Source organism: Sus scrofa, chromosome 9, assembly GCF_054392235.1.
Source record: "Sus scrofa isolate SSC_HxYL_T2T_F1_AM1 chromosome 9, Sscrofa_HxYL_maternal_Yorkshire_Landrace_v2.0, whole genome shotgun sequence".
Classification (NCBI taxonomy): domain Eukaryota; kingdom Metazoa; phylum Chordata; class Mammalia; order Artiodactyla; family Suidae; genus Sus; species Sus scrofa.
Window position 1 is genome coordinate 36,356,958 of NC_139391.1, and position 13,547 is coordinate 36,370,504.

General features: G+C 39.6%; 2 protein-coding genes across 3 annotated transcripts in view; both read right to left on the minus strand.

The window, feature by feature from the left end:
• Positions 1–1,218: 1,218 nt before the first annotated feature.
• On the minus strand, positions 1,219–10,653 carry SLN (sarcolipin). Its single transcript, NM_001044566.2, is given in 3 exon segments — positions 1,219–2,161; positions 6,311–6,441; positions 10,497–10,653. A coding segment is annotated over 1 exon segment (96 nt). The 5' UTR covers positions 2,101–2,161; positions 6,311–6,441; positions 10,497–10,653; the 3' UTR covers positions 1,219–2,004.
• Positions 10,497–13,547, minus strand: part of SLC35F2 (solute carrier family 35 member F2) — a 98,518-nt gene continuing 95,467 nt past the window's right edge. The window contains exons 9-10 of one of the 2 annotated variants that reach the window (XR_014815172.1): positions 12,350–12,489; positions 10,497–10,665 (exon numbers count right to left, since the gene is read on the minus strand). The gene's annotated coding sequence lies outside the window, so the exon portion shown is untranslated. Of the gene's footprint in view, positions 10,666–12,214; positions 12,490–13,547 lie in introns of those variants that run through there. The other variant, XR_002335623.2, reaches the window with a different exon arrangement.

Below are 13,547 nucleotides of genomic sequence, written 5' to 3' on the forward strand. Positions count from 1 at the left end.
GTCTTTAGAGAGGACTTCCGACCTCAAACTCACCATAAAACAATACTCAAACAGAGGAGAAAATTCATGTACAACAGGTCAAGAAGACAACAGCAATCATAGACAACCGATCCAAGAAGCTAGACCTGAATTATAAGATCCATCCTACTAATTCAGTTGTACTATTTACCAAATATTTGTCTCCCTATCAAAATTGAAAGCTACTGTTTTTTCCAGCTATATCTTTGCCTCAATGTTCAGGATGGGAAGAAAATTTTCTAGTGAATTACAGAGTACAGCTACTCATGACATATATCACTGCTTGCTTTAAGTTTTCTGCTAAAAGCACACATATGATGGTTGTGTGATAATTTTATAAAATTGATAAAAACAGGAGTTCCCTTCATGGCTCAGTGGTTAACAAATACGACTAGGAACCATGAGGTTGTGGGTTCAATCCTTGGCCTTGCTCAGTGTGTTAAGAATTTGGCATTGCTGTGAGCTGTGGTGTAGGTCGCAGACAAGGCTCAGATCCCGAGTTGCTGTGGCTGTAGCATAGGCCCGCGGCTACAGCTCCGATTCGACCCCTAGCCTGGGACCTCCATATACTGCAGGAGCGGCCCAAGAAATGGCAAAAAGAAAAAAAAAAATTGATAAAAATATATAGCCTATAAAGTTTCCCCATCAGCACATATCTCTGTACTTGTTTACTATGTCTGATTAATTTCCCCCCAAATTGAATAACTATGCAAATATAAACACACACATACACACACAAAGGAAGCCTAGCACCACTGAGGGACATGATGGACCCATGGCAGGCAATGGCCCTCTGGCATTGAGGAACAAATATTTTGATCAACAATGTTTTCTATCAGCTTAATTAGTCATAAGTATTCTTGTTCCTTCTTATCTACTGCTCTGCTGATTGACAAAAAAAAGATGATTCCAAGGCTTTGTTTTAAACTCCTCGGAAATAGAATTGTATTAGTTGGAGTATCCATCATGGCTCAGCAGTAATGAAACTACTATCTATGAGGATGATGGTTTGGTCCCTGGCCTTGCTCAAGGAGTTAAGGATCTGGCATTGCCGTGAGCTGTGGTGTAGGTCACAGCTGCAGCTCCAATTTGACCCCTAGCTTGGGAACTTCCATATGCTGCACCTATGGCTGTAAAAAGACAAAAAAAAAAAAAAAAAAAAAAAAAAAAAAAAAAGCAAACACGGAGATATTACAAACATACATTTTTTTGTGCATTTTATTGATAAAACACAAGACTTCAAAGAAATTTTGGGCTTTTAGTGGACAATTCAAGCTGTGCTCCAGACCTCCTAGTGGAATGGATTTATTTTCCCTCTGCCCTTGGTACTAGTGCAGAGGGAAAGTTTGAGGAGCACTGAACCAATAGAATTATTTGAAATGCGACATTCTTAATTGACTTGTTTTCAAATCCTCAGCAGTTAGAGGATTCTTGGCTTATCTCAAATGCCAGAAATACTATAACATTTGTCACTTCGATCACAGCCAACGGTCAAATGCAGTATCACAAATAGACGCTAAAATAAATTCTAAAAGCCATTTTTGTGGTTGACAACTTTATTCACATGACAGCTATAGGGGCTGATGACGATTTCCTTTAATGGTTCTTTCTTCTGGCCAGTTGATTTAGAGTTTGGTTGCTGAGTGTGGGTTGAAGGGATGTGTGGTGAGACAGATCAGAGGCTTGTTAAAATTCTGTCATCATGAATCCAGTTTACTTTTAACCTTGTGGCTTGTCTAACACATTTGCAGTAAGAGTTGGGGAATAAATCTAAGGCTCACTGGCAAACACTTGGCAGCCCTTGAGAGCAGCATCGTTAGAGATCACACAATCGATCCTGGCACTGGAGGCACTTCGAATACTGTGCATGCAGGTCAGAAGTGCTATGGGGTGCCAAAAAAAGGCATCCCATGACAGCAATGGGATTGAAGGCCATACAGAAGACAGCTCTGGAGCATTGCAGTCAATTCCAGGAGCTGTGGCATCTCAGTACTGATAGGACCTCACGAGAAGCCATATAAGAATAACTGTAATTAGGACAACGGTGAAGTTGAGACACAGCTCCCGGGTGGATCGCTCCATCCTCAGAGTGGCTTAGTGAGAACTGAAGGCAGACTTCAGACCGCCTGCTGGTCTTTATCTCCTAATAAAAAGTAACAAAGAAAACAGAGGATTAGTGAGCGTTCTATCATCAAAGGAAATAGAAGCATTTGGAGGAGGAACATGTCATGGGTGAACTATGTCCCCTCAAAATTCATATGCTAAAATCTGAACCCCAGCATCTTAGAATGTGACTACATATCCTTTAAATTTTTTAGCTATTTCTTGGGCCGCTCCCGCGGCATATGGAGATTCCCAGGCTAGGGGTCGAATCGGAGCTGTAGCCACCGGCCTACGCCAGAGCCACAGCAACGCTGGATCCGAGCCGCGTCTGCAACCTACACCACAGCTCACGGCAACGCCGGATCGTTAACCCACTGAGCAAGGGCAGGGATCGAACCCACAACCTCATGGTTCCTAGTCGGATTCGTTAACCACTGCGCCATGACGGGAACTCCCATGTTCTCTAAATTTTTTATTGAGGAATATAATTATATTTGGAGACAGGGGCTTTCAAGAGGTAATTAAGTTTAAATGAGGGCATTAAGATGGTTCCTAATACAACAAGACTCGTGTCCTTATAAGAAGACGAGATTAGGACACAGACTGTGAAGACCCAGGGAGAAGATGGTCATATGCAAGCCAAGGAGACAGACCCCGGAAGGAATCAACGCTTTCAATACCTTGATCTCATATTTCTAGCCTCCAGACTATCTTTGGAGTAAAGCTGCTACTCTTCTCTGGGTCTCCACCCTCTTGCCAACCCTGCAGATTTTGGATCTGCCAGCTTCCACGATCATGAGCCAATTACATCGCGAGCGCGCGCGCGCGTGCGCACACACACACACACACACACACACACACACACAAATTGGTTCTGTTTCTCTGAAGGACCCTGACTTTTACAGATAGCCTGGCTTTTTTGCTTGATGTCAAAAAGACCAATGTAGTCCTGATTATTTTCCTGTGAAAAAAATTATATTGTGCATCATTGATAAAACATTACATTTTGAATTTACAAAATATTACATTTTTTTCTAATTTCTACGTGTGTGTCCTTGCTTTGCAAGGTCACCAAAACTGAAAAAAAAAAATGATATGCCTTAGTATTGTTCTTGTTTTGAATTACATGTAGAAGTAGGATACCATAATTTTTCAGGTTTCAGGCTGACCTGTCTACATCTAATGCTGTGAAAGCATGAAGTAGCTTCAACAGCTGCCTGGCCTCTTAAAAGCCCTGCATTGGGCACAGAGCCTACTGGGGTCAACCAAAAGTTCCTAACATATCAGGCCTTCAGTCCAAAGAGCAAGTGTTAACCTCATGGGTACTTCTATTTCAACAAGGGTTTGTGCCAGCTATTTTTAGTCAAGTCCAGGATGTGCCTATATTGTAAACACTTCAAAAAGCAAGACTGGTATCTTTATAGCTTCTACAGATAGTACATGCAGGAAATCATATTTTGAGAACATATGCAATGTGGTCAATAAAACCATTACCTCCAATGATGTGGCATAATTGACACTGTGTATATGCAAACCAAATGAAATTAAAGATTAATGATAAAACTTCAGATATTTAGGACAAAAGTCTACTATCGAGTGAAAAAGTTTAGGAGGAAAGAGTGTTTTGTTAATTTTCTAAGTGTGGAAATTCAGGGGTCAAGAAGGGTTGTTAGCAAGATGGTATTTTTAACCATCCAACCTGACTGAATTATTAATTTTAATTACTATATTTGTTTTATTATTCATGGACCAAATTATTAATTGGATAAACCATTGAATAATCATTCTTCATATTATATAATTGGTGTAACACACAAGTTCAAATAAGATGGTATCAATCAGTAGGTTGTTGAATCTTGGTGTAAAATATGGTGAATCACAATTGATTTATGTTTCATTTTCCTTAATTCCTATTTTTGTCTTTGCCCCCCACATGAAGGAAATGGTAAATTGCCAATGAAAATCTTTATAAAGATTTGCTTGAAGAAGAAAGTAAACAGAAGAAAGTGAGGTATAAAGGAAGTATAGAGAATGTGTAAGAATGTACATAAGAGCAGAGGGGAACAAGAAGTGAAGAATTCCAGCTGGAGGCAAAGCAATGAGAATCTAAAGCAGATTCTTTCTTAGGAATTTATTAATAAAATTAAATCCTAGTCTAAATGCCAATTGTTTAGGCAAGTTCTAAAGAAATACAGATATATGCAAAAAATATGAGATCCTATTTGTAATGATCAACACAACCCAATTCAGGGAGGGCAAGATAACTGTTCCACCAAATCTGCTTATTAGATTAAGCTCTTACATAAAGGGAATCATAGATAGTGCCCCAAAAGGAACATACTCCGAAAATGTTGCTGAAAGTTGTTCATAGCTTTGTTCATGTGACCTTCACAGTCTACTCTGTAACCTTCACAACTCAGGCAAGTTTTATTGTGATTTTTTCCTCTCCCAGGATTATAGCTGAGAAAGTAACTTTCAGCAGGAGGTAAATTTGTTTGTGTAATGACACATAGCAAGTCAGAGGCAGAACTAGAGCTGGCAGACTGGAAACAGTTGCTGAAATTGTGGTTACTCCAAAGGAGTGATTACAGGAATGAATTAATTACTATGAATAACTGCTCAGGCTAAACAAATTTTCAACCTTTGGGCAAACAATTTGATATTTTTTTATTAAGGTTGATAAAACTCATTCCCTTTTATCCAGCTATTTCATTTCTACTCTAGAAGCATAAGCACATACATATTAGGATTCATATATAAGAATGTTCATAGCAACAGTTTTTGTTTGTTTGTTTGTTTTTGCTTTTTAGGCCACACCTGCAGCATATGGAAGTTCCCAGGCTAGGGGTCCAATTGGAGCTACAGCTGTCAGCTTACGCCACAGCCACAGCAACACAGGATCTGAGCCATGTCTGCAAACTACACCACAGCTCAGGGCATTGCCAGATCCTTAACCCACTGAGTGAGGCCAGGGATCAAACCTGCAACCTCATGGTTCCTAGTTGGATTCTTTCTGCTGTGCCATGATGGGAACTCCCACAGCAACATTTTCATAATATTTCCAAGCTGGAAACAACTCTAATGTTCATCAGCAATAGAATAGATGTGAATTGGGATGTAGTCACACATTAAAATGCTATAGAGAAAAGAAAATACATGAACTACAACACACACAATAAGATGGGTGGATCTCCACAAACAACTATTGAGCAAAAGAGGGATTTATAAAAAGAAACACAGAATATGATTCCATTTCTACAAAGCCAAAAACAGGAAACTTAATCATCTTGTTTAGGAATGTAGCATAGATGGTAAAATTATAAAGAAAAGCACTGATAAGATTATTTTGACAATCAAGATGGTGACCACCTACGGTAGGACAAAAGGGGGAGGTGATCAAGGATGGACTTCCGGGTGTTGGGCATGATCTATTTCTTGACCTGGGTGATATTTATACAGGTGTTGCCTTAAAATGAGTGTTCAAATGGTGTGTTTTATGCACTCTTCACATTTTTTTCAATAGCCTCTGAATTGACAGAACCCATTACACTTCTTTATTTCTTGTGGTTTACCGCTTATTCTTTCTTGCACTTTGATGGTGAACTTAAATATTTGTTGTTTTATATATTTTTTTAATTAATAAAACACAAAGTTAAGGTGAAATTTTCCAATGAATCCAATTCAGTCAACACATATACTAACTGTAAGGGGAGTATTTTACTTTCATACACATTTACACCAAAGGAAAAAATTCAAATCAGCAATCTTCCTTTTTTTCTGCTGTTAACCCACAAAGACAATTTTGGCTTCATTTAAGTTCTTTCCTGAAGTCAAGATCACACCATATGATCCAAAGTGATTGCCATATGGTGAAGGCACAAAAAACTCTGAATAAATTGTTTGACATTCACTTTCTTTGAATGGAGACTTGGAAAAGATGCAAGACATACTTTCCCTTATGATACATTAAAAAAAAAAAAGCAATTTAGTAGGAAGGGAGAAAATGCATAACATGAGGTGAAAAAAAGTAAAACAAGAATCAGTAATATTCACTTTCTACTTTAAGAAATATTGTGTATAATAGGTATTGCTGATTTCACTAAGAAATGTAAATATTCCTCTGTTTTTCTCATTTTCAACTTGTACGCATACACATACAGTAAGCAAAACATAAAAATCCTGCTATTACCTGAACAGCGTCAAGGACACACAGGGCTGCAGTAGGCTTCTCCTTTCTCTCTCTCACCAACTTGGGCTGCAACTCCTGCTTGTCTTCCAGGCTGTCTGGACTCCTGGACTCTGGGCAGGGCCTAAAGTAGTCTGAGGGAGGTGGCAATCACTGTGATGTCACTGATGAAACATCTCGAAGGAACAACCTCCAAAGGCTGGAGGCTATTTGTGTTTAGGGGGACACGGAAATGTGTTGACTAAGACTGTTCTTTTGGCTGCCAATTTGTATTCACAGCCCAAGGACTTAAAATCTTTTCTTCCCAGTTGACTTTGGGTACAACTGATATAGGTTTTAAATTCATCTTTTACATCTTCAAGAAGCTCTCTAACACGTGTCTAAAACATCATAAACCAAGAGTGATAGACTAATATTAACAAAGCTTTGCTGCATTTGGCTGCTCCGCCTACTCAGCATGTGAGGGTGTAAAAATTCGACTTCATTTAACCACCCGTGTTTTCAGCTTTCTGAAGCACGAAGAGTTCCCTGTCTTGCACATGCACACCCCAAACCATACACATACCAGAATTCAACAGGCATCTTAGCTCCTTAAAACTAACTTCAGTCCAAGGGGTGAAAGTGATCTTCCCAGTCACCTGTTCCACATAACTTTCCAGCTAAGCTGTATGTTGTAAGTTTACACATTAATATACAGTTTCATCTGAAACAGCTGTGGAAGCCATGGTTTATAGATCTCTGTCAATGTACTTATACAGCAGTAAAGTCATACAGCAAAACTCAGACATCTGGGTGGTTTAGGGGTAGCAAGAGAACTGGTCAAAACTAGTGAAAAACATGAGTTATAGAATATACCTGAAAGAAATAAAATTATATAACTTTCAAATATAAACACTGACTAAAACTAAACTGGTAAAATGAGTTTGTAATCAATATTCCAGATGTCAAGGTAAATGAAGCCTCTGAAGAGTTTAACTGAAACTTGAAAACACATCAATTAAACACGACCCCAGCAATTGCTTGCTCACCAAATCCTTTCTTTGTAGATAAAAGAACAAATTTCCCCTCTGATTTCCCAGTTAAGATCTATCAAAATAATATATTCCCAGAAGACATAAACAAAATTCCCTATATAGTGGTGTTCATAGCCAAACCTTTCCCATCATTCCTCATGCTCTAGAAATATTACTACAGGAAAAACTTTCCATTCCATTTCTTCATTTTGATAGAAACATAGTGATTAGGAACCTTAATATAATGTTCTGTTTTCACATGCCTTGTAAAAAGACAGCTTGTTGAAGCGACAGGTATTATATAGTAATTATAGTGCAATGAAACATTGGCAAACTCCTTGACTGTAGGCAGATTTCTGTCTTTTGCTTCCAAGTCTTTGCCAGATTGTTTCAAATGCTAGGAATATTCTCCTACTTATTAAGCTATTCCTATCCCTTTTTATAACCACTCAAAATTATTTTTTGTCCAATTAAAAAGTTATATATTTATTCTAAAAATTTGAAAATATAAAAGTATAAAGATATTTTAAATTACCATTAATATCACCACCCAAAAGCAAAAAAAAACCCAAAAAACAAAAAAACTTTATATCACTTTTTATTCATGTTTGAGGTTCCATAGGTACAATCTCAAATTCACAAGTTCATTTTGGTAAAAGAATCTGATACTTGAAAAACCTTTATCTTTTTTGATTCTTATAGAATGAAATTATTCATACTGTACCATGTATTGGTATTGGATTTATGGGAAAGCATTTATTTTGTATATATTGGAATAGGAATTAGCTCCACAATATTTTAAATGTTAAATAAGAGTTCCCTGGGAGTTCCCACTGGGGCACAATAGGATCAGCAGCATCTTGGGAGCCCTGGGATGCAGGTTCGATCCTCAGCCCAGCACACCAGGTTAAGGATCCACCAGCATTGCCATAGCTGTGGCTTATGTCACAGCTGTGGCTTGGATCTGATCCCTGGCCCAGGAACTCCATATACCATGTGGCAGCCAAAAAAGAAAAAAAAAAAAAAAAATAGGAGTTCCCTGATGACTCAGTGGGTTAAGGATCCAGTGTTGTTACTCTTGTGGCTCTGGTTACTGCTGTGGTGCAAGTTCCATCCCTGGCTCAGGAACTTCTGCATGCTGCAGGCTGCCCCCATCAAAAAATTAAATGTTAAATACAATGGGGAAATGTTAACATATCACAAAACAGCTTACTAACTGTCAATTTAGTTGAACTGGTCAATTTCAATGTAACTTGAAGATAATCCTACTGCTTATTCTTGAGTTAGCTTAGTTTTTCTGTTTGGCTGTCCCATTTAAGTTTATCCAACATTATACCAGGGACTATTGTGCCCAGCACATTCATAAATTCCCAGATAGAGACTTCAGAAGCAGCTTAATATTAGTGGTTTATCCTGTGATGCCATGAGAGAGTGTGATAACACTAAGAATTCAGCTCATCATTAGTTTGACCTAACCCTTCCCTGAAAAATATGCAAGCCACCCAAAGTCACATGACAACTATTCAAAGGCTTAAAGCAGAGTTTAACACTGAGGATCTGTGAGTCCATTAAAAAAAAAAAATCAACACTATTGTTCTCATTTAAAAAGCTGGAATAACGAGATTTCAAACCTTGCTGCCAAAGAAAATTTCTCTCTTTAAATTAACCTTACTTAATTCTGCTGATATTTTCTGTAATTCGCATGACTTAACATTACGTATCAACTTTCTTTCAAGGTGCTGACCTTCCCATCAATAGGAGGACATACTAAACAATCCTTGATCTTATTTCTATGCTTATTAATCTACAATTTAGCCAAAGGTCAAAAATGTTAAGAAAACAACATTCACATTGATATTGGTATTGACACCCAATCCATACCATCATATACATTCCTAAGTGTAAAATATTATATCCTTTGAAAATTAATGCTGTGTTCTTATGCTTAATTAAGAGCTAAATTAACTTGTTTAATTTACTCCCAATTTCCATCAATCTTTTTACTTTGGAAGCAAAAAGTGAAGACCTTATGTCAGACCATGAATTTTACGAGTCTCTGACCCAATGGGAGAATTCAGCAAGGCCTCAATGAAAGGCGATAAGCTCTTAACACATCACAGCAATGAGTCTGATAATTACGGTGCCTCTCTCACCTTCACATCTTCACATTCAACGGGACATGGAGCTGCTCAGAAAGAAAGAAACAGCTTTCTGCTATGCTCTTCCATTATCCCAAGCACAGGAGTACAAGCCCAGGGAAAGAGGAAACCATATTCCTTAAAGTGCTATCCACGTCCTTGAAAAATTAATGATTATTATCTATATTTTTAAGTCCTTGTGGCACATGTGTGATTTTTGGCTTACTAACTAACCTTAATTTCAAAGGCAGTGTGTTGATGTATTTTAAAGCTAGTAAACTTGCCTAACTTTTTGATTGCCCTTTGGATGCTTCCCTTCCTGTAGGTTTTCTTTTATTAATGGTGAATTCTTCTGTTTAATTAGTACAATATATTTCATCCAAAAAAATTTCAAAGGCAAGGATAAATTCTTATATTCCTTTTGTTTCTCTAACTGCATCGAACTAGTAAAGAATCATAATAGATGCTTGAGCATACATAGCAAGGGGCTCACATCACTTCTTATCCTGAGATCCCCAAACGGCTGAGCATGACAGGCAAATGAGAGTGGGGGAAATTGAGGTCAACATCCAATCTACTCATAAAAAGGACCTAGAAATCACCTGGGAGAGAAAACTCTGAAGGGAGTTTTGATCAAGAAGACACATGTGGTCAACAACAGGGAGAATAGAGAGTTATTCCATTGCAGTCATCAAATGGCAAGAGAAAGAGACAAGGGGAAAAGGAAGGGAGGTTGGGTAGAACCATCTTAGACTGCAATTCCGTTACTGGCTGACAGCTGCCAGGGAAGCAAGGCCCCCCATGCAAACGTGATTATGATTTCAGAGAAGAGCAGCTGGGGTCCACCTCAAGTACGGTGCAGTCACATCTGAGAGGCACATTCCATGGCACCACTCCCACACACTACCCATCCTACTTCACTAAGCTTGAGGTCTGGTTCCTAGAGGAAGAGAGCGCTATGGGTAAAAACTCCCCAACTCTTTGACAATTTACCTCAACGGTATGGAGCACTAAAAGGGACAGAGATTCTCCCTCTACCTGTGCCATCTTGTGGACCTCAGTGCATCCATGGAACCAGCAATGTAATGTCCTTCCATTGAAGTGTCACGGAGCCTGGCAGAAGCAGAAATACTGATCGAGACTTCCTTGTAGTTTATATTAAGCTGTGCAGGCCTTAGTGGCAGATGGCAGCAGAGAGGAGCTTGAGCTAAAGGGCAAGAAAATGGCAGGCACTATGTGGTAGCCGACAGTACGTGTGCGTGAGCACATGTCAACCACCCCCTAAAGTTGCTAGAAATAATCCAGAGGAACATTACAGGGGCATGCAGTCTTGCATAATAGGTGGGTGTCAGAGCCAGAAAAATACGTATTAGTCCTGTTTATAATAACCCATTTTAAGTCCTGGATTGGTGGGGTGACACCTGTTAACATCATTTGACTTGGAACCAATTAAATTCCTCTTCTCTGGAACAAGTATATTTCTGCTCTATAATAAGATTCTGCAAGCAAACAGCTTTCTCTCAGCCCATTAAACATAGCTGCCAAAGGGGGGGAAAAGCAGCAGCCAAAAATGTGTTTACTACTAAGCTAATACCATCTGCCCTCAAAACACTCCCAGATTTCAGATTCGCTTTGTTATTTTTCTGATGGGAAATAAAAATTCAGCAATCTTTTGATGTGCTGTTACTGAACAGCTCAGAGAGATTCTAGCCAGACACGCCCACCTGAAACATTCTGTTCCTTGGTGAATTTGATCAAGGGTATTTTCACTGAATCTCTCTTGAGAATCTGTCGGATAACACAATTACCATTTCAGTAAGAATAATATAGACAAGACAAAATTGCTTGTTCTCTGTAAACGAGTTCATTTGGCTTAAGCCTTTAGCTATTTAAAGCAGAGAGAATAGAATCATGAAGAATCATGAAAATCTCTCTCTGCTGCCTGTGAAGGTAATGAGAAAACAAAAGTGCCTAGTTGCAGTAATGTGGAAGAAGATTAACTGGATGCAAGATACAGGCTAAGTTTCCTTTTGGATGAGGGATGTGCTATCTCGGAGGGCAATCGAGCACTTGTTCTACAGTAACCTAACCTTTTACACTTTTACAGTAAGTGAATGTGGAGTTGCCAGGGGCTAGTATTCCGGGAATTTGGGCAGCTTATCTGGGAGAGGTGGTTTAGGCCTCCTCTCTTTAGCGTGTATTTTGTTTGTTCTTGCCCCCATTGGCCAGTATGGGCCAGAAGAGGAGGCCTGAATTATATCTTTGGCCTGAAGATATTTGAAGACATGGGGGCACACATTTTGTGCTAACAAGCTAACTTTTTCTTCTTCTGTCCTAGCCCTCTTGCTAGATGTTACAGTACTCACCAGGCACTTAGATATCAACCACTCCCACTGAGGAACAGCACAAAAACAGGACATCACTGTTACTTTCTCTATGAACAACTGCCATCTGCCAAGAACCACCACTACTTGCCTTGGGTGTCAACCATGCCTGCCAGATACTACTTCCTCTGCAGCCCCCTCTGCACAGATACTAAAGGTACCAAAGTTACACTTACTTCCAGAGCAAAATGAGGAGATGGGGTGAGATAGTGTGCCTCTTTCTGTATGTTACATCCTACTGAGGAGTACCAAAGGAAGCATCCTCACTCTCACTCCAGCATCTCCCCAGACATAAGTTCACAGGCAAGTTCAGCCAGAGACAACACAGAAGTAATAGGCGTCTTGCTATCCCAGACCTACTCCTTCCCTTCATTACTAAGATTTGATACTACACCAAACTTTCCTCCTCTTGGGATGAATTCTCTCTCAGGAGGGGCCTTTGTTCCCAGAGCAAATCGGCTTCTATCAGGCCTGCTCCATCAGTAAATAAAACATGCATTCACATACCTGAAAGTGCAGCACTAGAAACAGTGGAAGCACAAGGCAAGGTCCTACCACATCAGTGCCCTTACAACGGTACTGCAGCATCTGTGCTTTCTACCAATTGTCTTTCCATTGGAGTCAGAGTAAAAATTGGCTTCTCGGCACTGCAGAGAGAAAGCATATTGTTTCTTATTTCAGAGGTTTCCTGCAGCTCCCAGATTAGGTCTAAAATCTTTAGCTGCAGAGGCAAAGCCCTACCATGATCAAGTTTCTAACCCCCTAAACCTCCTCTGCAGCAAACCCAAACCTGCAGTTCCTCAGATATTCTCTCCACGTGTGCACATGCCATTCCCTCTGATTATACCATCCTATCCCCCTCTCCTCTACACCTCCCACCTTTGTTTGCTGCTTAATAATAGTACATGATTCAAGTGTCACACTCCCTGGTCCTCAAGGCTGGGATGGATCAAACTCTGTGAACTACAATGCTCTAGACGCTATTGATTTCACTCTATTGTCCACACTGACCCTCCTATCCACCTCCTCTCCTTAATAAGGATTGTGGAGTTCTGGCTATGGCACAGCAAGTTAGGAATCCGACTGCAGTGGCTTAAGTTGCTGTGAAAGCGTGGGTTCCATCCCTCACCTGGTGCAGTGAGTTAAAGGATCCGGCATTGCCACAGTTGCGGCATAGGCTGCAGCTGCAGCTCACATTCAATCCCTGGTCCAGGAATTTTCATATGCTGCTGGCATGGCCATTAAAAAAAATAGAAGAACAAGGATTGTATCTTTCATTCATGTAGCCTCAGTGGCTAGGCAGCTGGTACATGTAATATAGTGGGCATTCCATAAAAGTTTGTTAAATAAATATATCGGGAGTTCCCGTCATGGCTCAGCAAAAATTTATCTGGCTATTATCCATGAGGATGTGGGTTCAATCCCTGATCTTGCTCAGTGGGTTGGGGATATGGCATTGCCAGTGAGCTGTGGTGTAGGTCGGATCCCACATTGCTATGGCTGTGGGTAGGCCGGCAGCTATTTGACTCCAAACCTGGGAACTTCCATATGCCGCAGGTATGGCACTAAAAAGCAAAAATAAATAAATAGATTTATGTATGAGTGTGAAGTAATTAATAACTATTCAGTTTTGGAGAGTCACAGGCAAATAAATGTTTAAAAAACAAAACGCTCTCATTTTCACCAATTTACATGAGAAAAGACA